Raw genomic sequence first — 24,284 nt, 5'->3', positions numbered from 1 at the left:
TTAACCCCAGAAACTACCCTAGGAGACCCCTGTTAAAACCCAACCCTTAATCCTAAACATCCCACTTTATTAAAGGACTGGACAACATGGATATGCAATCTCCATGGATTTGGGCATCTTAAGGCAATGTAGCAACTGTCTCATAGGTTCATAGGTTCATAGGTTTATACTAGGCTATCTGCCCTAAGGCATTTATAAGCCTAGCCCAAATTATTGTGGCTTACGCCACCCCTTATATGAAAAAATACTGTGCCCATTAGTTTGTTGTGCCTCTGTCCAGCAGTGACACAGAGATGATTCCCGGGGTAAACCTACGATCTCCCATCCACAGGTCTAGATTTCTCTTGAACAGAGTCAGCGAGGTGCTCTGCCTCACATGGACCGGGATTTTATTCCACAGCATAGGGAGTCTCTGAGTGATAAATCTATCCCTCCAGCACGTCCTATTTATATCCGTGCTAAGGTTTAAGTCGCTTGCTCTAGTGGTTTTGGTGGATTTGGATTTTTGAGGTGGAGCATGTCCATTAATTCCGGGTTGGACATGGCCTTGTATGTCAGGCACATGTCACCTCTGAGCAGACGGTATGCGACTGAATAGAGCTGGAGTTTCTTCAATCTGGCAGCATATGACAGATTTTGGAGTCCCTTTATCCTTTTGGTGAGGAACTTTTGGGGTCTCTCCAATTGCTGCAGATGTCGGGTGAGATACATCCCGAATGGGGCATTGTACTCGATCATTGGTCTGATAAGTGAAGAGTACAGGGGAACAATGACCTCACTAGATCTGGATGTGAATCCCTTCATGATCAGGTGGGCAATGTAGAAGGTCTTTCTAACCATGTTCTCAAAAATCCAGTTAATTATTGAAGAAAGTAAAACAGTATGCAACACAACTTCCTTGGAGGCAAGAATCTTGTGTACAAATGATGCTGTCAAGAATACCCACACTACATCCCTTCACAAGCTGCTCACCATACATGCAGATTGTCTTATGCTGTGAAGCTTAAAATAAACCTTACCAAATCTCAAAATACTCCAAAGCTACCTAATGGCAACACTGCTCTTTAAAAATAACCAAAAACACACACCAAATGAAACACCAAACATCTCACATAAGCCTACACCCAACAGTCCCCCAAGGGTAAAGCCCAAAAGACAAGCACATACTTCACCTAATACTCTTATCACTGACACACACATGCCCCACTCACCAGCTTAGACAAGGAAATGATTAATTGCATTTCTGAAGCCAAGATCCACAATATCATACACACATTCAAGTCACTGCACCCCAGCTACCAGTATGATTCTATCATACTCCACATGGGTGTAAATGACATGAGATGTACCTCACTGAAATATATAAAAAGAGACATAACGGATCTGTCATAATATGTGTCAGAGACAAGTATGAGCTTTGCATTGAGCAGAATTCTACCTTCATCAATGATGACACAGTATGAACATAAAATGATTTGTTTTTAATAATTGTCTTAGCTTCTGGTGTCACTTCAGGATGATTCAATATCTGCTAGCATGGGAGGACATGGTCAACAGACCACATTGCTTTGCAAAGGATGAGCTGCACCTGCCCCCACCCCCCACCCCACACACCATCTCAGAGCATTTTTAGGCATTACCAAAAACACAAAACTACCAACATAGTGAAAAATGTTTCCAGCAACCTTAAGGTATTACCGCTCAATGCTAGGAGCCTAAACAAAAAACTCCATACCCTTCAAGCCCTCCTCACTTCGGAGAATTTAAACATCTGTGCCATGACTGAGACTTGACTTAAAGCCATAGAAAGTACTCCTGCAGGGCACGGCTACAGTGCCTTCTATGCATTTAGACCAACAGCAGCACAGACTGGGGCCAAAGGTGGAGAAGTCTTGATCTACATTAGCAACAAACATAACTCCAAGGTTGGTTAAACAGGATGACACCATGGAGCTCATACAAAAACAAGTCACCAAAGATATGGTCCCTCACCATATCATGGCTAGCTACAGATCACCATTTCTGTCCCTAAAATCTCATGACTGTTACCTAAACCTACTATAAGTGCTCACCATACAAACACCCTATTCGTGGGTGATTTCAACTACCCCTCTGTAGACTGGAAAACTTACATTGCCTAAAACTCACAGGTATAATTCTTCCTAGACTTTATTAATACAAACACCCTGGAACAGATAGTGCACACTCCAACAAGAGGAGTGAACATACTGGATCTGGTACTCATCAACATGGGAGAGCACTGCACCCCCTGTCATGGCCTCACTAGTGAAATTGGATCATAAAGCTGTCCCTTTTGAAGTAAAAAGGAACCTGGAAATCTCAGACAAACCAGTAACAATTAGGAACTATTCTAAGGCAAGCTACATCTTATTAAGTGACAATTTGTCAAAATTCAAGGCTTCCCCTAACCCCTGAGACCACAGCTTCCTACGCAGAAGCATTCACAGAGTCCCTATACAAACATGTGAATGGCTTCATAGACAATGCCATACCTACCAGAAATAAACCTAAAACAAACCCAGCTAGTGGGATATATAATAAAAGAAAAGCAAAAACACATGACAAAACTCAGGAAAAGCAACTCACTTGAAGACAATTGTTCTCTTACACAACTAAACAAGAAACTAAGAGGTCTAATTACATCCAACAAGACTAATGACAAGGTCAAGGTAGTGTTGCAGGCTAAGGACAATCACACGGCCTTCTTCAGCTATGTCCACAACCTTAAAGGAAACACACAGCAGTGTGCTGAACTGGTGGTGAATGGTAACATGTTCATCTATCAGGGTGATATAGCAAATCTACTGGCTCACCTGAAAGGCCAAGTGGCACAGTGGTTAAGGTGCATGCCTGTTAACCATAAAGTGCAAGGTTTGATTCTTGCCACTGGAAAGAGCGTTATAGATTGAAAATGTATCTTTTTTCTGTTAAGTACAAACTTGCAGTTTTAAAAGTACTGTATTTCATTTTTTCTGTTACCTAATTGTTTCATTGAACAGTGTGCTGTGTGTGTCTCTCTGCAGTTAATTCCCCATCCACCCTCCGTGTTCTTGTATTGGTGTTAGTGTTGGTGGCTCCGGAATTGCCCGCCCCTCCTGTAAGCCTGTATTTGAACACTCCACCTGGGTCCATCTCATTTGCTCACTTAACCGAGTACAGCGAGATCATATTCTGAGTCTAGTGTTCACTCTACTTAATACAGAGAAAAGATTTGAGAAGGCCAACCCACCTAGGTTCTTCCTTCCTCTCTCCTTGCACTTTACTAACAAAAAGAAAATTGCACTTTATTCATCTGGTTTTACTGTATTTGTGTTTCCTCCTACTTTATTTTGCTTTTGCCTCTTCTTAAAAGTACTCAGTTTTATTTATTCTGCTGCAAAGTTTTGAGCTTTTTTCTGGTTAATTGGTAACTTGTTTAAATCAGTTTGTTCGTTTTCTATTGCTTTTATATATATATATATATATATATATATATATATATATATATATATATATATATATATATATATATATATATATATATATATATATATAAATTGCACTTTATTCATCTGCTTTTACTGTATTTGTGTTTCTTCCTACTTTATTACTAGGAGCATTGACTACAACTCCGATCCGAGATATATAACAATAAGTATCCTTTTCTGTGCATTTAAAGTGTTGTTTTTATTGTATCTGCTTTATTTTCTGAAAAAAATATATATATATATACTTGTTTCTGCCTTTCTAAGCTAGTATAGTCCAGTTTTCAGTTTAGTGCTGAATTTAGGGCTGTGTTACAAATCTCTGTGTTTGCCCATACTTCTTACTTGGATAGAAGGAAGTTTCTCTGTTCACCTGGGAGAGAGAGGAGCTTTGAGCAGCCTATCTGTCCCTGGAGGAGTGGTTTCAGCCCAGAAATTAGTAGTTTATTGGTCATTTTGGGCCAATTTCTATCTCTTTCATTTCCCTGCTATAAAAAATGCATTTGCCCGGTTTTGCACGCCAGGCAGCACCAGTTAGCTAGGGTATAACTATCCCCGGCTCCACAAAGTCTCCTCTTCAATGTTTCCCTTGGAACTAGATAAAATTTCAACTTAAGCACTCAAGCCATTCATTTCTCAGCCCGGCACTTGCTCAAAACTCATAACAAGCACTTATAAACCCTAGCACTAAACCCCCCCTATACTGTACAGAAGGACAAAGCTCTCTATTTTACCTTACCAGCCATTCAGTAAAACAGTTCACTGTACCTATCCAGGCATGTCCAAAGGGCAGTTTCAGGTGTACTCTCCAGTCCAACTGGTGAATCTGGGCATTTTGAGGCAATGTTACAACTGCCTCATGTACACAGACAACCCTCTCCTACTACCACCAAACACTAATACATGCGAGAGATGCAATTATACAGCCAAACTGGAGGCTAAGCTCTCTCAACCCAAGAATGGATTAGACAGTCAAGAGGAGAAGGGAAATACTTGCATCACACCACCAGTCTCACATAGACTCATTAAACCAGCACCAACAAAAAACACACATAAATACACGAAAACATACTCTGCGGCTCTAAATAAAACTGCAAAAGCAACAGAGACCTCCAAAGCAGACATCCAAGCAACCTCCACCCCCCAACACAAATCACGAAACACATACTTCACAAAACCAGTGTGCCACGCAATCACAGTCCTTAAGGCAAAATAACCTACCAAACATACTATTAATAGGTGACTCTATAGTCAGGCAGACTGACATTACACTCACTAGGCTGAATAAGGAGAAGGTTAAAGTTAGCTGCCTGTCAGGTTCTAGGATCCACCATATAACACAAGCACTCAGGTCACTCCAGAACAAGTACAAATATGACTCTGTCATTGTCCATGTTGGTGTGAATGACCTGAGCCGTACCTCCCTGGACTACATGAAAAGAGACATGGAAGAGCTATCTGATCACGTAGTCCAGGCCGGTATGACCCTGACCTTGAGTAGCATCATGCCCTTGCCAAGAATGATACCACGGTATAAAGAAAAAATTATCAATTTCAACAATTGGTTAAGTTTCTGGTGTCATTCAAAGGGGATCCAGTGTCTGTCCACCTGGGATGACATGCTCGACAAGCCACGCTGCTTTGCTAGAGACAGCTTGCACCTGTCACCCTTAGGCTTTCGAATACTGGCCAAGGCTCTTGCCACCCCCATAGTGCCTTTTTAGGCAAGGCTCAAAAGACAAACCCACTGCCGTAAATAGCACAAGTAACAAAAAACTGAGGGTAATGCTACTCAATGCCAGAAGTCTAGACCTCAAAATGCACACACTCGAGGCACTCCTTAGTATGGAGAACATCGACATGTGTGCAGTAACAGAAACCTGGTTTAAGGCTCTAGAGAGCACCCCAGCACTACCAGGCTACAACTCATACCATACATTTCGGCCACAGAACCCAGACCAAAATACAAAAGGCGGGGGCGTATCCATATTCATCAAGGATACCCACACCTCCAGGTTAGTGGCACAGCACAATGCTTCAGAGATCATCCACGTGCAACTAACAACAGGAAAAACTGCAATTCAAATTGTAGCTTGCTACAGATCACCCACCATGTCCCAGGAACCCCATTCTGTGTTTCTGGAAACACTGGGAAACATAAAAGTCCTACCAAACACCCTAATATTGGACGATTTCAATTACCCAAACATTAACTGGGAGAACTACTCAAGTACTAACTTCCTTGCCCAACATTTCCTAGAATTTATAAACTCAAACACCGTGGATCAACTGGTCAACACTCCCACCAGAGGTGACAACATATTGGACCTGGTCATCACCAACATGGGCGACTGGTGTTCCACACCAGAGGTCAACCTCTCACTGGTTAGATCTGACCATAAACAAATCACTTTGGCTATCCACACCCCCTCCCCTCACTCCTGGACAATGAAACCACAATGGAAAACTTTTCAAAAGCAAACTTCATGTTACTTAAGACCAAGGTGGAAAGTTTCAAAGCCCCCTTGCTAAAGGATAACGCTGTCCAAGCTGCAAAATCCTTTACTAATGCATTCTACGGGCACCTACAAGAATGCATGGATCGTGCTATCCCAAGCAAAACCAAGACTCTTTCCTCCAAGAAAAGAAAACCAGTCTGGTGGACCCCTGCCATAAACAACCTATATAATGGAAGGTGGAAACTAGTACAGAAAAGAGTAAAATCCCAGGAAGGGAAGACATCCCTGATCAGTATCAGCAAGAAACTATGATCCCTCATAAAATCATCCAAGGCGAGCTTCAAAAGAAAAATTGCCAAGGACTCCAAAGATAACCACAAGGCATTATTTAGCTATGTCAAGAATGTAAGTAGCAATGCTCAGATCTGCTCAGAGTTAGTGCAGAATGGCAAAAAATACACCGAACCGACTGATATCGCCAACATCCTGGCAGACAGGTTCAGTGCAAACTTCACTCCTCTCCCACTCCCAAAAGGGCCCATAACCATACCAGAAGAATGTAGAGCCCCTGAAATCACAGACACTCAGGTTAAAACAGCCCTCTGCAAAGCCAAAAACACAGCATCAATGGGACCAGACGGTGTCCCAGGCTGCATGCTACATGAGCTCAAAGACAAACTAACTCCTCACTTAAACACACTGTTCAAACTCAGCCTCTCCACGGGCTACATACCCATAGAGTGGTGCACAGCAATGATTATTCTGCTCCACAAAGGTGGCGCCACAACAGTCCCCAGGAACTATTGTCCTATAAGTCTGACTAGCTTGGTCTGCAAGGCTATGGAGCGCATCATCATGGAACTCATTAACAGAGACATTGGGAACCTGCAAACACTGGACCCTACCCGGTCCGGCTTTTTTAAGGGCAGATCATGCCTCCTGAACCTGGTGGACTTCTTTGAGACAGTTACCAAGGCTATAGACAAAGGAAAGGTGGTACACACAGCCTACCTAGACCTCGCAAAGGCCTTCAATACCATTCCCCATTCTGGTATTATAGACAAGCTCACCAGTCTGAACATAAACCCCTACATCACAAGATGGGTTGCTAACTAGATCATGGACAGAAATCACATGGTGAGAGTTGCGGGAGCTAGGTCCTGACTCTAAACCGGTTACAAGTGACATTCCACAGGGCTCAGTCCTAGGACCCCTCCTGTTCGGCATATACTTCTCAGAGGTACAAGCAAGCACAGGAGGCCTATGGCTGACCAAGTTCGCAGACTACTGCACACTATGGGCGATAATCGACATTCCGGCTGACACAGACATCCTCCAAAAGGGTCTCACCGAGATGGATACCTGGTGTCAAAATCATGACCTCAAGCTAAATGCCAAAAAGTGCATAGTTATCCCCTTTGGAAAAAACAAAGTACCCACAAACTACCACATAGGTGGTAGTCCCCTAAATACGGAAGACGTAATAAGAGATCTGGGGACCCAAGTAGATAGTAATCTCTCCTTTGATAATCACATTGCCAAAGTGGTTAGAAAATCCTTCTATGTGGCCCATCTAATTACAAACGGGTTTGCATACAGATCAAAAGAGGTCATTGTGCCCCTCTACTCATCACTCATCAGACCCATCATAGAGTACAATGCCCCATTTGGGATGTACCTTACACGACACCTGCAATAGCTGGAAAGACCACAGAAGTACCTCACCAAGAGGATCACTGGCCTCAAACAGATGCCCTATGCAGCTCGACTGAAGAAACTCCAGCTGTACTCGGTTGCATACTGCCTACTCAGAGGTGAGCTCTGCCTTACATACAAGGCCATGTCCAACCCAGAATTGTTGGACATGCTCCACCTAAAGAAAACCATATCCCCTCGAGCCACATGCTCTAGGGATCTAAATCTCACCACAACAATAAATAGGACATGCTGGTGAGATAGATTCCTGTCCCAGAGACTTCCCATGCTTTGGAACAAGATTCCAATCTACATTAGGCAGAGCTCTTCGCTAACATCTTCAAGAGAAACCTTGATGAGTGCATGGGAAACAGAAAGTTTACCCCAGGGATCACTTCAGTGGCTCTGCTGGACAGAGGCACAGGGAACTAATCTAAGGGGTCAGCGAAAGCCAAAACATTCTGGCTAGGCTTATAAATGCCTTTGGGCAGATAGCCTAGTACCTACCTATGAACCTATGATAAATTCAGCTTAAACTTCACCCACCACCCCCTTACAGGTCCTCCAGGTAAAATGCCCCTCCAACATACTTCCCCCAACTATTACCAGGGACCAGATGCTGGTAACACTCATTACAGCCAAGAACACCATCACTGTGGGTGCTGACAACATCCCAGGTTGGGTCCTAAACAATCTAGAACAGGACCTACCAGGACCACTTGAGGAACTCTTCAACTACAGCCTCAAAACAGGTTAGATTTCAAGTGAATGGAGGACTGCAACAGTCATTCCCTCCTCAAGGGTAGACCATTAACCAATCCAGGGAACTACAGACCCATCAGCCTAATGAGCCTAATAGTCAAAGCCAAGGAACAAATTATTATGGAAATGATAAACAAGGACATTGGCACTGGACCCATCCCAATCTGTCTTTGTTAAGGGAAGGTCATGCCTACTTAATGCTAATAAAAACACTGTGTTGAGGTTTCAAGTTGTTTATTCAGTTAAGTATGTACCTGGATGAGTGTTCTTGTTTTAAAGAAGAAGAACACTCATCTTTATTCCTCCCACAGGGAGGGTATCAGAAAGAAAGAGTCTTCTACATCTGCTAGCTAAAGTGATAATACCACTCTTCTCAACCTTTATCAGACCTATCACTGAGCACAATGCCCCTCCTTTGGCATGTATATAACCAGACACTTGCAACAGCTGGAATGCCCACAAAGGGTTCTCACCTCGAGAATTCAAGGCATGAATATCACGTTCTATCCTGATCACAAAATAATTATGTCTCTGTATTCAGTTTCCTACAGGTTGCTGAGGAGCTTTGCCTAGCCCTAATGTATCTGTTGCACATGGGCAAAACAAACAGTACAAGAAACACCAGATCCAGGGTTCTGAACTTTGCTTGTGACTTAAACAGAACATGGTGGAGAGGCGATATGTGTCCCAAAGGATCTACACACTATGGAATAGGTTCCACATCCATGTAAAACATAGTTTTTCCCTGACCCTATTCAAACAAAACCTAGTCAACTGGATGGGAAATTGTAAATTTGCCCCCAGTCTGGCCCCCATGTCCTTTATGGACTGAGTCCATCAATAAAAAATGTATTATCCTAACATCCCCCCTACAAATTCCTGTGCCCCCCCGTATAGGTGCCCCCTGATAGTTGGGATCCAGATGGCTTTGGGTTGAGTGAGTGAGTGGCATGTAAGGACCCTAGTGGTCATTTGCCTAATAACCTAGTAACATCATCATCAATAAATTACATGCAGAAATCTAAGAGACCACTATATCATGGTTCTGTCAAAAGCAGAAAGAAACACATCATAATATTCATCGCTCTCAATTTCTTTCCTCAAGAATCAGGGACAAAGCCAAAAATACTGAAGAGACAAGACCCCAAAAATCATTACACCAATAAATTAAAAAAGCAACAGGTTTTGCATTCATATTTATTCTCTGAACAATAAGAAGTATGAAATTCTAATGCTTAGCATTACTGACCAACGTTAATCTTTGGTGATTTAACACAAAGTAAACATTTTACAAGGACAGAGCAAAAATATGAGGCAAAATCAAGGATATTCTGTAAAATCAAAGACATTTGACAGTTATGACCCTATATCACTACACAATGCAAAGGAAGCACATGGTGGAGTGACAGTATTTCAGAACAGATTCGACAGTTAAAAGTATATTGAATTTTTCTCCAAGAAAAAGAGTCTAGAAAATATTTACGGACAAAAATGGCAAAATAAATAATAATGAAAAAAATATACCTACATCACAAAAAGAGTAAGAGGCTTGGTGGAACAACTCAAACATTAGGCTTGTTCTCATAAGCAGACTTTAGCAAGCTGTACACCATGATGGCGGAGTGACAGTTGCAGTAAGGAAGAACTTGCAAAAACACACAATAGTCCCAAAATATCCAAAGAAACACACAACACCACACCAGAAAAAAATTATAAAGTTCTTTACTGATGGCTCCAGTACCTTGGCTTACGCCTTCTAGGAATATGTTTTTACACCAAGCAGCATCCATTTATACAATTCAATTCCTCAATGTAACAATCAAACAGTGAAGAAACAATCCCATTCTTAAAGAACCCATACTTATTGACACAAGCAAATGACAATTTGAATGCATATATTATTCAATGCATACCTTTTATATATTATTATTATTCCACATTATTGAAACCCTTTACATCTTAGTTCAAAAAAATTATACATATATTTAAAATTTAAAATAAACATTCTAATACCAGTGTGAATGAGTATAATAAGAACTATAAGAAACATGCAAAAAAGTATGACCTTCAGTACTATACCAAAACTTGTCCTATTAGTCATACCCCTACCGAGTCACAATGCTGGAGGGAACACAGACACATGTTCTTACAATAAATATAGTTGCATATTACAAATCCCCATAGCAAAAATGTATATGTGCATTCTGTTGTTGACTATTAATTTTTAAATCCAATTCCATGTTTAACCCCCTAGGATGTAAAGTTCTAAAATTAATAATACATTCTGTTTCCAATAGAGTCAAATTTCCTGCTACTTGTCCTTCCCTCTGTGGTTTTGGTCTAGCCAGCACATCAAAAAAGAAAGTTTCATCAGAGCCCCCTTGGGCCTCAATGAAATGTTCTGCAATGGGACTATCCATCCTTGCCCGTCTGATGTCCCACAAATGCTCCATGATCCTCTTTTTGACAGCTCTTTTAGTCTGCCCTACATATCACATGGTTGGGGTACATCCACAACCAATAATATATACTACTCATCTGGTGTAACAGTTATAAAACTCCCTTGCAGTATACATCTTTCCACTGATGTTCATGCCATGTAGATTTTTAATTTTCCTACACACAATGCACTTTCCACACTGATAACTTCCTTTCTTGCCTTGTTTATTGCCCAATTTACCTGTGGACAATAGTTCTTTTAAGTTCTTGGCTCTGCTGTAGGAAAATATGACCTTCTCCGGAACGATTTTACCATATTTATCATCACTAAGAACAATGGGCCAATATTTATGAACTAACATCCTCTGTGTGTCAGAAAAAGGGGAAAATTTACTCACATAAAATAAAGCTTCCTGATCCTTATCTTTCTCCCTAAACTGCTTAATGTACCCCTTTGTGCCAGCGATAATGTTTTCCTTTCGATGTGCTAGCCCCAACCTCTTTTTGACCTTGTTCTCTGCTGTACTTAACACACTCTTCGAGTATCCCCTACTGTTCAACCTATTCCTTACTTTATCAAATTCGTCTGTCAAGTCCACTTTATTAGAAGTATTATTGGCAATGTGAAGACATTCACCATAGGGTAAAGAAGCTATTAAATGTGGGGCGTGCATACTGTCTGCTGCCAAAAAATTATTGGCAGCAGTTCTCTTAACAAACGGTCTGAATGGCACTTTAAAATGCTCATTAATATAAAACTCGAGATCCAAATACTGTGTCACTATTCTATTGGTGTGATAGGTGAACTTGAAGCCAAAATTGTTCTCCTGCAGTAGGGATATGAAGTCGCCAAATTCATCCATTTCCCCTTTACAAATGAATATCAAGTCATCTATGTATCTTTTAAAGGCGTAAGCCGAGGTACGGGAGACATCAGTAAAGAACTTTATAATTTTTTTCTGGTGTGGTGTCATGTGTTTTTTTGTAAGGAAGAACTTGGCATTACATATAGTTAGCTGGAAGGCCCTACTACCATAGTACTGGCTCTATAAGAGAAAATCTTAACTCCTGAAAGTCATCTGCAGGACAGCATACTTAGATATAATACATGGTGCAGCCTGGCTTGAGACATATCAGCTCTGCCTATACCTTATTAAAGTACACTGTCTCACAGTATGTCTCTCTCTGTCTTTGACTGATTCTCCCTTCCATCCTATTCAGATAATCATTCCTGACTTCCCTGCCATCTGCAGTCCATGTGTGCAATATTAAGATGGTGATGTTAATTTCCTTTGGAAGCATCAATGTTCCTTTCTGCTGCCTTTATGATACCCAAAAGTTAGAAGCAGAGGCATATTAATCATTGCTCTTTCTCCCCTGCAGCTGATTCTAAATTTCATTACTTTGCATTTATCACATTTTCTCTCATTTAGGCATATGAAGAAATATACATAAAATGGCAAACTTGATTCAGCTTAATTACATGAGATTTGTGGCCTATAGGAGGAAAATACAATAACTATCAATAGCTTTGGCTTACTATTAAGTAATATTTTCATTAATTCCCTCTCATTTTTTGATCCCAAACAAAAAAAATGAAACTTGTCCTAAACCTCTTTTCAATTAGTTACTTTACAACTTAAATGCTGATTTTCATTTTGTGTGCTGTATCTGCTTCTTGAGATGATATTTATTTCTTTAAAACTTGCTTATATTTATCATAGGATCATAGGAGGTTACTAGGCCCTTGCAAGTCTAGCCAAGTTTTACCCTGATTTCCACAATCAGCACCTATCATCCCAGTCCAAGAGGAACATAGGTGGGACCCCTGGGGTGAATTTACGGTTATTCATCTAATCATCCAGATTATGTTTGAATTGGGCCAATGAGGTGCTCTGCTTGACATGAAGCGGGAGTCTGTTCCAAAGGTGTGGCAACCTCTAGAATACAAACCTGTCCCTCTAGCAGGTTCCATTAATGTCACATATCAGGCTAAGGCCATTAGAGTGAGTAACCCGTGTATCATTTGACTTACAGATATGCAGGATTTCCAATAAAGCAAGGTCATAGATGCAAGGCAGAGATTGCCTCTGAATAGTCTGTATAAAACAGAATAAAGTTGCAGAGATTTTAGATGATCCTCATAGGAAAGATGCTGAAGACCTTGAAGTTTCCTTGTGAGGAACCTTTGTGGTCTCTCCTATTGCTGCAGGTGCTTGGAAAGGTACACACCAAAACGGGCATTGTACTCAATTATTGGCCTGATGAGGGAAGAGTACAGGGAGGTTATAACTTCTCTTTTTCTGTTGTCAATGCCCTTACTTATGAGATGAGCAATATAGAATGCCCTTTTTACCACTGTGGGATATAGTGATCAAAGGTAAGGTTGCTGTCAACTTGTGTGCCCAGATCTCTCACCACTGAGTGCATACTTAGGGTGTTGTTACTGATCTGGTAGTTAGCAGGAACATTGCTCTTACCAAGAGGGATGATAATGCATTTGTTTGCATTGAGTTTAAGGCCATGACTTTGGCACTGGTTATTTGCTTGTATAAGACCCTAATGTAGGATGCTGGCTTTGTTTAGTGATTCTATGACAGCTCCCAGTTTGCAGTCATCAGCAAACTTTGTCAGCCATAGACCTTTAGTTTTAGCTTGCACTTTGGAGAAATATATTCCAAATATTACAGGTCCCAGGACTGATCCCTGTGGAACATTACTGGTTACAGGTCTGCTGTTGGAGGTGGATTCCCCTATTTTGACTATATGGATTCTGTCAGTGGGCCAGTTAGTGACCTGTCTAATGATATACGGGTTGATACTTAACTGGGTGAGTTTGTCAATTATGCCTGAGTGGGAGACAGAGCCAAAAGCCTTGGATAAGTCTAGGTAGGCTGTATACAAAGATTTCCCCTCATCAAGGTCCTTGGTGACTGTCTCGAGGAAGTCCTCCAGGTTTAACAGTTAAGATCTCCCCTTGACAAATACAAATTGAGTAGGGTCAAGTGATTGGAGGTTACAAGTGTCTTTGTTGATAAAGTCCATGATGATTCTCTCCATGGCCTTGCAGATAAGGCTAATAGGTCTATAGTTCTTGGGGTCAGTGGAAGCACCGCCTTTGTACAAGGGGATAATGGTGGCCTTTTTCCAGTCATCCCGGATGAAACCAGTGCTTAGACTGTGATTGAAAAGAGTGCCCAATGTTACTGTTAATTCTTGTTTGAGCCCATGTAGGACACAACCTGGATTTTAACAGGTCCCATGGATGCTGTATTTCTGTCCTTAGAGAGGGTGGCCATGACCTGTTCTTTAGAGATACAGGGTAGAGTACAGGTGGTAGGGATGTCTTGGGCTAAGTGTAGCGGGAAAAGGGGAGTGAAGTTTTCACAGAACCTGTCAGCTAACAGGTTACCAATGCCCACAGGCTAGGTATATGTGGTATCATTAACTACCAGTTTGGCACATATCTGAGTCTTTTCTTTTAGGTTACAGATGTAACTAAAGAACACCTTATGGCTGTCCTTAATTGAAGAAGCTAATTTAGATTCATAGTTGGCTTTGGAGGACTTCACAAGGAGTCTTATTTGCTTGCTTAAGCTGAGAAGGGAGTGTTTCCAGTTTGATGCTTGCTCCATTTTACTCTTAGACAGCACTTTCTTCCTCTTATTGTAAAGTCTATTAATGGCAGTTGTCCACCAGACAGGTTTGCTCTTCCTTGAGAAGCTTGTTTTGGTCCTATCAGGTACGGCCGAGTCAATGCCGTTATTTAGCTGTCAATGTAAAGCATTTGTGTAGAACTCAGCATAGTTGCCAGTTCCATCTGAGGGAGGAGGTGCATGGAAGCTATTAACACCACCCCATAAGAGGTCATAATCTGCTTTGGAGAAGTTTTTTAGTTTAGTTTGTGCTATTGGTGGGGGGGGGGGGTCGGGTCAGGTGTAATATCAACTTTGAATGAGAATGATTTATGGTCAGATCTCACCAGGGAAGACCTCATAGTGGGGCTACTACAGTGATCCCCCATACTGGTAAGCACTAGATCCAGGATGTTGGCACCCTTTGTGGGGGTGTCAACTAGGTGGTCCAGGGCACTGGAGTTAATGAAGTCGAGGAATCTTTGGGAAAGTGAGTTTCCGCATGAGTAATTTTCCCAGTCAGTGAATGGGTAGTTAAAGTCGTCCAAAACCATGGTGTTCAGATGTGTCTTGATAGACTCAAGTAGATTCAAATAGGAAGAATGGGTGTCCTGATTCATGTAGGGGGTCCTGTAGCTGGCAATGACTTGTCCTACCAACAGTTAATTGTACTTGAAGTATCTCCAGGGAATCATGCTGTCTAACCAATCTGGAGGTGTATTTATCTATACTGAGTATTGATACACCACCTCTTTTAGTTTTCACACCTATAGTTTGTGGTCTAAACGTGTGGAAGGAGGTTCAGCCCAATACGGCTGGGGTGGTCTCCACAGCCTTGAACCAGGTCCCCATGACTGCATAAATGTCAATGTCTTCCAAGGTGAGGACTGCATCCAGTGAATGCAGTTTCATGTTTAGGCTCCTAGCATTTAGCAGCCAAACCTTCAGGTTGTTCTTAGATGGAGTTCTTACATCGGGAATTTTGTCCTTCAGACACTGACTAAAAAAGGCACTATAGGGTTGGCAAAGGACTTGGCCAGTAACCAAAATCCCAGTGGTGACAGATGAAGACCATCTCTGGCAAAGCATCGAGGTTTGTCGTTCATGTCATTGCAGGCTGACAAATACTGCATCCCCTTGGAATGACACCAGAAACTAAGCCAATTACTGAAGTCAATCATTTTCTGTTTGTATTGAAGCATCATCCTAGGTGAAGGTAAAGTGCTGCTTAAGGCTAGGGACATACCAGCCTGAGACTCATAGTCTGAGAGCTCAATCATGTATCCCTTCATATAGTCCAGAGAGGTACATCTCAAGTTGCTCACACCAACAATACCTGTTGTTGAGTGACTTGAGTGCATGTGTGATATGGTGGATCCTAGCACCTGACAGACAGACAGCTGACTGTAACCTTCTACTTATCCAGTCTGGTGAGAGGGACATCTGTGTGTCTCACGATGGAATCACTTATGACTGATATGTTTGGTTCTGTGTTTTGTCTTAAGGGCTTGATAGCTGAGACACTGGTATGTGAGCTATTATTTGTATTGTGTTCTGCAGAGGAAGTATTATGTGTAGTGTACTTGTGTTTGTGTTTGGGAGGTCTCTGGTGTTTAGGTATGTTTCTGGTGAGCACCTTCAATATGTAGGTATGTGAGATGTGGGTTTGAGTGGAGTAGGACGTGAGGTGTGCTTGCTGATGACCCACTCATTGTCATATGTACTGAATGGTGTGTGAGAGAGAGCATGGATTCAAGGCTCTTAATATAATTGCATCTCTCACATGTTGAGTTTGTGTGGTCTAGGAGCAAAGGGTTTATGGTGAATACGAGGCAGTTACTACACTGTCTTAGGATGCCCATGTCAACCAAGATGGCTGCAGAAACTGTGGGAAATTGTACATCCATAGTGTTAGGTAAATTTAGATGGTCAGGAAGAGAAGTCACACTTAGAAATGGCTAGTGGGTGAGAGGTGTGTTGGAACCTCTGAGGTTAGGCTTATTGTTGTACCTGACAGTAGAGCTGAGCCACAAAAGACCTCTGGAGGATCACAAACAAAAAATAAATGTATTTATATATACATATATATACACATATATATATTTATATTCGTTTACCGGGGTAAAAATTTCAGGCTCAGCTCAGGTGAAATTTCACAAACAAAAACTACAGAAATGTAAGCAATAACAGAACAGTTCAGACTAATTACACAGAAAAAAAGTGTGTATATACATTCTGGTGAAGAAGGACAGTGCAATGTACAATCAAGCAAAGTGCAACATACAATATCTACATTAGTTTATAAAGTGGACCAGTCTGCAGTGAATCTTGACAGACAAGAAGAGACTTGGAAAGACGATAGGTTAAGTGATATGTCCTGTGTTGAAAGAGGAGCATCTGGGAGAAGAAGTGCTTTTTGAGCTGCATTCTGAATTTGGAATAACTGCTGATTTCCTTAATGTTGATGAGGAAAGCTTGGCAAAGAGAAGGTGACTGAGAGGAGAAAGAATGTACAGTGTTGTGGAATTTGGCTCAAGCGATAATGAGAGTTGGTGTGGCTTGTGAGTAGTGTCTCAGGTTGTTTAAGGAGGTTTTATTCAAGAAGTCTAGCTGCAAGGGGAGTAAATTATGTGTCATTTGACACAATTCCCCACTCAGGCATTAGAAATAAACTCACAAAACTGGGTATGAATCTCTATGTCACCAGATGGATAGAAAATTGGCTCATGGACAGAACACGTGGTTAAAGTGGGTGAATCCAGATCCAGCAAGAAGCCAGTTACTAGTGGTGTGCCAAAGGGCTCAGTACTTGGACCACTTCTCTTTGGAATATACTTCTCTGAAGTCAAGGCAAATGCAGAAGGCCTCTGAATGACAAAGTTTGAATCCCCAACAATGTAGGTAGCCTTCAGGAGGGGTCTAGATAAGGTAAATGATTGGTTCCAGAACCATGGCCAAAAACTAAATGTAAAAAAATGCATTATCATACCCTTTTGGAAATCAAATAGCCTTACACATTACAACATCAATAGCATGCCCCTTAGAGTGGATTAAAGGTAAAAGATATAGGTACACAAATAGGCAGTAGCCTGAACTTTGACTGCCATGTGTCCAAAGTAGTGAGGAAATCCTTTTATGTGACACAACGTATACATAAAGATATGGTATCCAGATCCAAGGAAATTATAGTCCCACTGTACTCGGCCCTCATTAGACCAATAATTAAATAAAGTGATCCATTTTTGTCACTTAGTAGCTGGAGCGACCTCAGCGGCTCCTCACAAATAAAATACAGAGTGCAAACAACATGACCTATGTGGCTAGACTAAAAGCCCTATCCCTTTGCTTTGTCTTTTACTGACTATTAAGGGGTGACCTATCCCTGACCTGCAAGACACACACAAATCCAGCCCTGATGGAGCTGCTACACATTTGCAAGTCAAACTGCAGAAGGGTTACCTGATCTAGGTATCTAAACTTAGTCAGCGACTCAAACAAAACATGCTGGAGAGACAGATATGTGTCTCAGAGATTGCACCTTCTTTAGGGCAGGCTTCCTATTCACATTAAGCAGAGCCCCTCCCTGCTGCACTTCAAAAGTTATTTGGATCAATGGATGGAGAATCACAAATTCAAATCTGGGGTAGTGCCTATGTCCCTTATGGACAGGGGCAATATGTAAAATACTCAACAGACAGACACAAATCCATGCCATCCTCTTGCCCCTAGGGACCATATATTGGGTAATATCAGATTATATTTGCTAGGCTTGTAAGGGCCCTTAAGCCATTACCCTGATAATCTCCTATGAACCTATGAAGTGTGTAGATTTAGAGTAGTTTGAAGAGTTAGGATCCTAAATGTAGGTTAGATCTTTGTTTTATGGGTAGACATTTGTCTTTTTCTAGGTTGATATAGTGATGCTCACAGACAGATGAGTTTGCAATGAAATGTTGTTACAGATACTTTGGAGTGTGGCAATGTTTTCCTGGAGGCAGAAGCAAAAATTGGGAGCCCATATTCAAGATGAGAAAGGTGAACTCCTTTGCCAGTGGCTACTCTGGCTGGTTTGAATAGAAAAAGGGAGATCCTTTTGGTCCAGAAGAGGAGGGGGTTTACTTTGGATCTTGCTTTGTCTATGTGGAAATAAAAGTTTAGAGACTGATCAAGCCACAGTCCTAGGTATTTGTAGGTGGGGGTTGTCTCTATGGAAAGGTTGTGTAGGTCAAAGATAGTTAAAGAGTGAGGTGCTTGGTGAATTTTCTGTGGAGTTCAAAAAATCATAGTTTTGGTCTTGTTTGGGTTGAAAAGTCATTTATGATTTATGAGCCATCAGATGAGTTTAAGAATATCTGTATAGAAGTGGCAATAAGTGTTGGTGTGAGAGTGACCTGACTGGCAAATGACAATGTCATCAGTATAGAGAATAAGCAGGAGACAGGGGAGGTCACAAGGAAGTTTGTTAATGAATATGGAGAACGGGGGGGGGGGGCAAGAATGGACCCTTGTGGTACACCTTTGATAATAGGTACAGATCCTAATTGAGAGGATATTATTTTAACTCTGAAGTGTCTCTCAGTGAGGAAGTTTTTAAACCAGGGAGCGGCATCTGGACTGATACCAATTTCAATTTGTTTTGGAAAAGACAGTAATCATGATGTCAACTATCTTTGTCAGGTCTGTAAATAGGGCACCTGTAAGTAGGCCCCTATCAGAATTTAGGAGGATGTCATCAGTTACGGACCAAAGTGCTGCCATAGTATTTCATCTAAAGAAGGACTTAACCCGAAAGCACTCATGTTCTATCGTTTGTTTTATTAACTTATCGTTTTTTCAGTCTGTTTGGTTGTTTGCTCTTCATTTTATTTTATTTTGTAGTATATGTTTATGAGCAACAACCTTAAGTGAGTAGGTCTTTATTGTTTTTGATAGTATTTCATCCAGGCCGGAATCCATGTTATTTGGAGAAGAGCAGGTGGTATTGCTAGACGGAGAGGGAACACTGTGTGTAGACTATCTTTTCAAGAAGATTTCCCAGAATTGAGAGGATGGATGTTGGACGGAAGTGAGAGGTACCATTTGGGTTGGTTTACTTTGGTATAACTGGAGCAGTCTTCCAAATCTGTGACATGATGTTTTGTGTGAGACATAGATTATATATGTGAGTGACAGAAAAACATAGATGCTCGCTGCAGTGATATAGGAACCAGGGGGTTATGTTGTCAGATCCACAAGGGGTGTGAGTGGAAATATTTTCAAGCAGAATAAAAGACAACTTTGCGACATATGCATCTGAAGTGAAAGAAGGGGATGAATGGAGGTGGGGTGGACAATGCATGACCTGTGGGAGGTGAGGAGTTTATTGATGAGAGATTGCTGAATTGTTTAAGGAAAATTTCTGGAGAAAGTTTTGCTGTACCACATTGAATGGTGCTTTTAGAAGGGTATCATGAAGAGGATTTCTTCCTGTAAGTAGGTTAACCTCTTTCCAAAAGTGTTTGGGGAAATGCAAGAGGGTAATTTGCTTCTTTGTTTGGAGATTTCATTTATGCCTTCTGATGGGCATCTTGGCTAGGTTATGCAAGAGTATGAAGTATGTATGGTTGCCACTTGTGGGAATTAGTTTCCATTTTTGCCATGCTTCATCCCTTAGAGTTAAAAGATGTTGGAGTTCAGTGGACAGCCATTAAGTTTTGGTGGGTTTATAAAGTTTATGGATAAGTGGGAAGAATTTGTTGTCCAGCTAGAGTAGAAAGTTGGTTAGACTTACAGTCTAGTGTACCTCTGATCATTGGCAGAAGGCACAATAAAGTAATTCTTACCTCTGATGTTTGACAGTACAAGTTATGTGAATTTTTATTGCTTTTGCTCACATGTCGTATTATGCAGTAAACATTATGCCACTTACCCGATACATTGATAAGTCAATCCTAAGGGAGTTGTGCAGCTGGTCGAGAAGCTTTACAAATCGTTCTTTCTGTTAAATTAAAACAAACCATCAGTGACACTGTAGAAAACTTCCTCCAAGTAACACAGACCAGCTCAATGACCTGTTCGCTATAAAGATTAACTTTGACTCAGTAAACTGGAGATTTGCAGTTTATACATTAATCTGTCACCTGAATGAATACATACAGAAAATGCAATGCACTGAACCAACTGAATTATAAATTAATTTCCAAGCATTCTGATTCTGCATGCGGTTATTAGGATGAGCATGTACTCCATAAACAATCCTGCCACCACACCAAAATGTTTTGTTTATAAGCACAGTGTTTGAAAACATAATTAAAGCAACAGTCTTAAATAGAAAAATACGCTCAGTACTTCTGTGATCCAGACAGTATGCTGTGGTTCTAAATAATTTCTTGAAAGTAAATATATACTTTGCGTTAGATAACAGGTAATACACAATCTTTTTCTTTCCAGTGAAACCTGTTTCTGCTAAGTTCTTAAGTTAACTGAACTGGTGGAATGAAAGTATAATGGAATATCAATGGCTTCTCCCGCGTACCGGATCACATGGTGAGCATTTTCTTTGCTTCCCTAAGTTGAGTTTCAGCATGCCTTTTCCCTATGTTCTAAGATGTTGCTTCATCTTCAAGACACAATGTCTTTCTACTATGCAGAAGTCAGAAGACAAATATTGATTATCAAGGTGTACTTATGATACTTCCCTATTTCTATTCCAGATATATGTGTAAACTCTTGCACACATATTATTTCAAATGAAATTACCTCAACAATTTAGTCATTAAACAGGAAGACTGGGCTATTGGTAGCATCAGTTGACTCAGTTTTGACTTTTTTTGTACAAATGAACTGAAATATGCTTCATTCAGCCAGCATAAAAAATGCACTTTTGAAAAGCAACAAAGTCAGAAGGAATTAACAAACATTTGGCTGAAGTCTATAGTCTCAAGTCAGTTATTAAATTAAACAATAATTTGTTCAGTAAGTATTCCACAGAGCTAAATGCATGTCCTTCTCTCGGTCTCTTTGCTCATGCACTACAATAACTCTCAGCATGTTTTCAGTCTGGCTGACTGACACCCACACAGTAGGGACTTCTCTACCACTTCTGAACTCTCAGCTTTTGACAATTTCTCTGCCTCTTCTCAAGTCTGCTTTTTCCCTTTATATAAAATATTTGGAAACCACTGGTAATTCTCTGTATCTTAGAGGTCAAGAAATCTCCTTCCTTAAGGAGTTTTGGCCAAGATATAGCTCTACACAGCTGATGTCTATTAAATGCTACACAGATGTTTGCCTGATTCAGACCCTCTGACACAGTCTCTTCTGCTATTAGAACTATATTTCTCTGTCTTAGCAGTCACTTCTGTACCACATAACCTGACCCCACCACCATCATCACCACCACCACCAGTGCAGAACTATGAACCACTGGTTCCAATCTTGACAGGCACCCCCATATATATTTAAAGGACAGTTTAATGTTTAATGGATTATGTGGCATTGAGAAATTTAAAATGCTTGGGAGGGGTGTGGTTAAGCCATTCTCAAGAGTCTGAGGTTACAGTCTTATTTTTTACAGAGCCACCATAGATTCATGGGGGCATAATCCATAAATAATATAATTTATTATTTTAGAGTGTTGTGGGCCCAATTAATGGCAAACTACTCCCTTGTCTAAAGCTTACTAGCATTTCTCAGCATTGTTGAACTTTCTGTTGATGTAGCAAGTCGAAAATTAATCTCTAAAATTTGAAACCATACCGCACCCTTGCCTAGTTCAGAGGCATCTATATGTATTTCAATAATTGTTTGGAAAACCTGGTGTTATAAAAACTGGCTCTGAACACAGTATACCTTTTAGTTACCTAAAGGCTTGTTCTAATACAGCTGTCCACTTACCTTTCAATGGGTCCTTACCCTTGACCAAATCAGTCATGCGGGTAAGCAATAGTAGCAAAGCTTGTAATAAGTTCATATTAATAGCTGGGTAGGCCTTAACAGCCTTAATTTATTTTTTAGTGATAGGTATGGGCTAGCTGTACACTGCTGAAACTATCTCAGCCTGCAGTTTCACTATTCCTTCACCTACTATACAGCCATAGTAATGGGCTTGTGCCATGCTTAACTTTCAGTTCGCTGGATTAGTAGTCAACACATTCAGATGCAATTAATCTAGAACTGCTTAAGCTTCAGGGAGATGGTTTTCCCAGTCTTCAGATAATATTATTACATCATCTAGGTATGTTACAGCATATCTGGTATTGGGGTTTACAGATTTTGTCCATCAGCCTCTGGAATGTTGCAGGTACTCCATGGAAGCCAAAAAAGCATGTAGAGAATGAGAGTCCCTCTGGTGTAGAAAATGTCATTTGTATTCCTTAGCTTCTAGAGAATTTGGAATTTACCAATAACTACTGGTTTGGTCTAAAGAAAATAGAAACTTAGATTTGCCCAACCTTTAAAATAGTTTGTTTACTTGGGCATGGGATATGAATTAAAACTAGATATGTTATTTCACTTTGAGAAGTTGTTGAAAAACCTTATAGACTCATCAGGAATGGGAACAGTACAATGGTATTATTCCACTCACTTTGCGATTCTTCTTAAGACCACAAGTTTAAGGATTTGGTGTACCTGTTAGTTAACTGCATGCTGTTGTGCCAGTCTACTATCATGGGTTGGAACTGCTAAAGAGGGGTGTAAAGGCAGATGTTTAGGCATTGTTGATAATGGTACTGAGCAGCTGCTGGAAAAAAATTTCCTTATCCACTTGTCCTGCTTGATGGCCAACCATTTGGGCAGAATTTAAACGGAAAGTTGTCTGTCCTCTGACTGCCTCCAAAGTGGGACAGTAGAGCAACCTTTCAGGGAGCATACTGATGGGATCCTCAAAAGGATTCCATGAATCACTGTTGGTGTGAGCTACCTCTGCCTCTAGGGCAGCAATCAGATGAAAAGTCCCTATCACCACAGGATCCTCTCTCGTACTGTTATCTGTGCTGGGGCTATTGGGACTTTTGAAACCATATATTTTTGATTCCTTTTTTGGTTACTTTGAATGAACTTGTTGCATGGCTGAAAATTTTACCCCAACATCAGTAAATATTTTGCCATCTGGCTCACAGTGCAGCAGCTTGTCTTTGACCTTTTGCCAAAACAAGAAGATTCCATCAAAGGGACCACTGAAAAATGCTACCTTGAAGTGGTTTGCAAAGTCAGTGAGGTGCATCCAGGTCTATCACCACTTTGCAATCCCTTAGCTTTCTATTTTAGCTGCACCACTCACTGCATTATGAATCAAGCATATGGCCAGTGAAGAGACAGATGTAATTGTTCCCACTTAGGTCTCCAACTGTTTTCTCAGATCACACAGAGGCAACTGTTTCACAGTATCTGATTTTTTTTCTACTAAATCCCTCTGAAAATGAAAAATAAGCATCAGGTAGTTCAAAGGCCTGATTGAAAACATAGTGGCATTATAAATGCACAGCTGAAGTTTATCCATCATCAGAGATTATGTTTTAGAAGGATGGATAGTTTGAGTGTCCACTGGGACCTCATATTTGGTAACAGCAGACACCACTGTGGAATCTACAAGTAGTCCTTTGTTACAATGCTGTCTGTCTTTGGAGGTTCACAGCACTATAGCCAGTTTTTGGAAGATAGGCTAAGCCACTTCTTGCGCTTTCCATACTTTGGTGCACACCATGTCTACAATCTTATTGGGGTGTAGCACTACCCAGGCCACTGGGGAGAAGATCTATAGGCCTCCTGCAAAATCTCTTCCTCCAGGTAGGTGGGATCCATGGGCCAGGATCCCTTCTGTCTCATCA

General features: G+C 40.9%; 1 protein-coding gene across 1 annotated transcript in view; it reads right to left on the bottom strand.

Moving 5' to 3' along the window:
- The window catches only part of UNC13A (unc-13 homolog A), a 5,702,976-nt gene that overhangs the window by 1,458,133 nt on the left and 4,220,559 nt on the right, over nucleotides 1-24,284 (bottom strand). The window contains exon 23 of the mRNA XM_044054109.1: nucleotides 20,384-20,452. Coding sequence (XP_043910044.1) covers nucleotides 20,384-20,452 — 69 coding nt within the window. The remainder of the gene's footprint in view (nucleotides 1-20,383; nucleotides 20,453-24,284) is intronic.

This window comes from Protopterus annectens, chromosome 13.part0 (genome assembly GCF_019279795.1).
Source record: "Protopterus annectens isolate FY-2018-M chromosome 13.part0, PAN1.0, whole genome shotgun sequence".
In the NCBI taxonomy this organism is placed as follows: Eukaryota; Metazoa; Chordata; order Ceratodontiformes; family Protopteridae; genus Protopterus; species Protopterus annectens.
The sequence above is the reverse complement of the archived record's forward strand: the minus strand, read 5'-3'. Positions and strand labels throughout refer to the sequence as shown.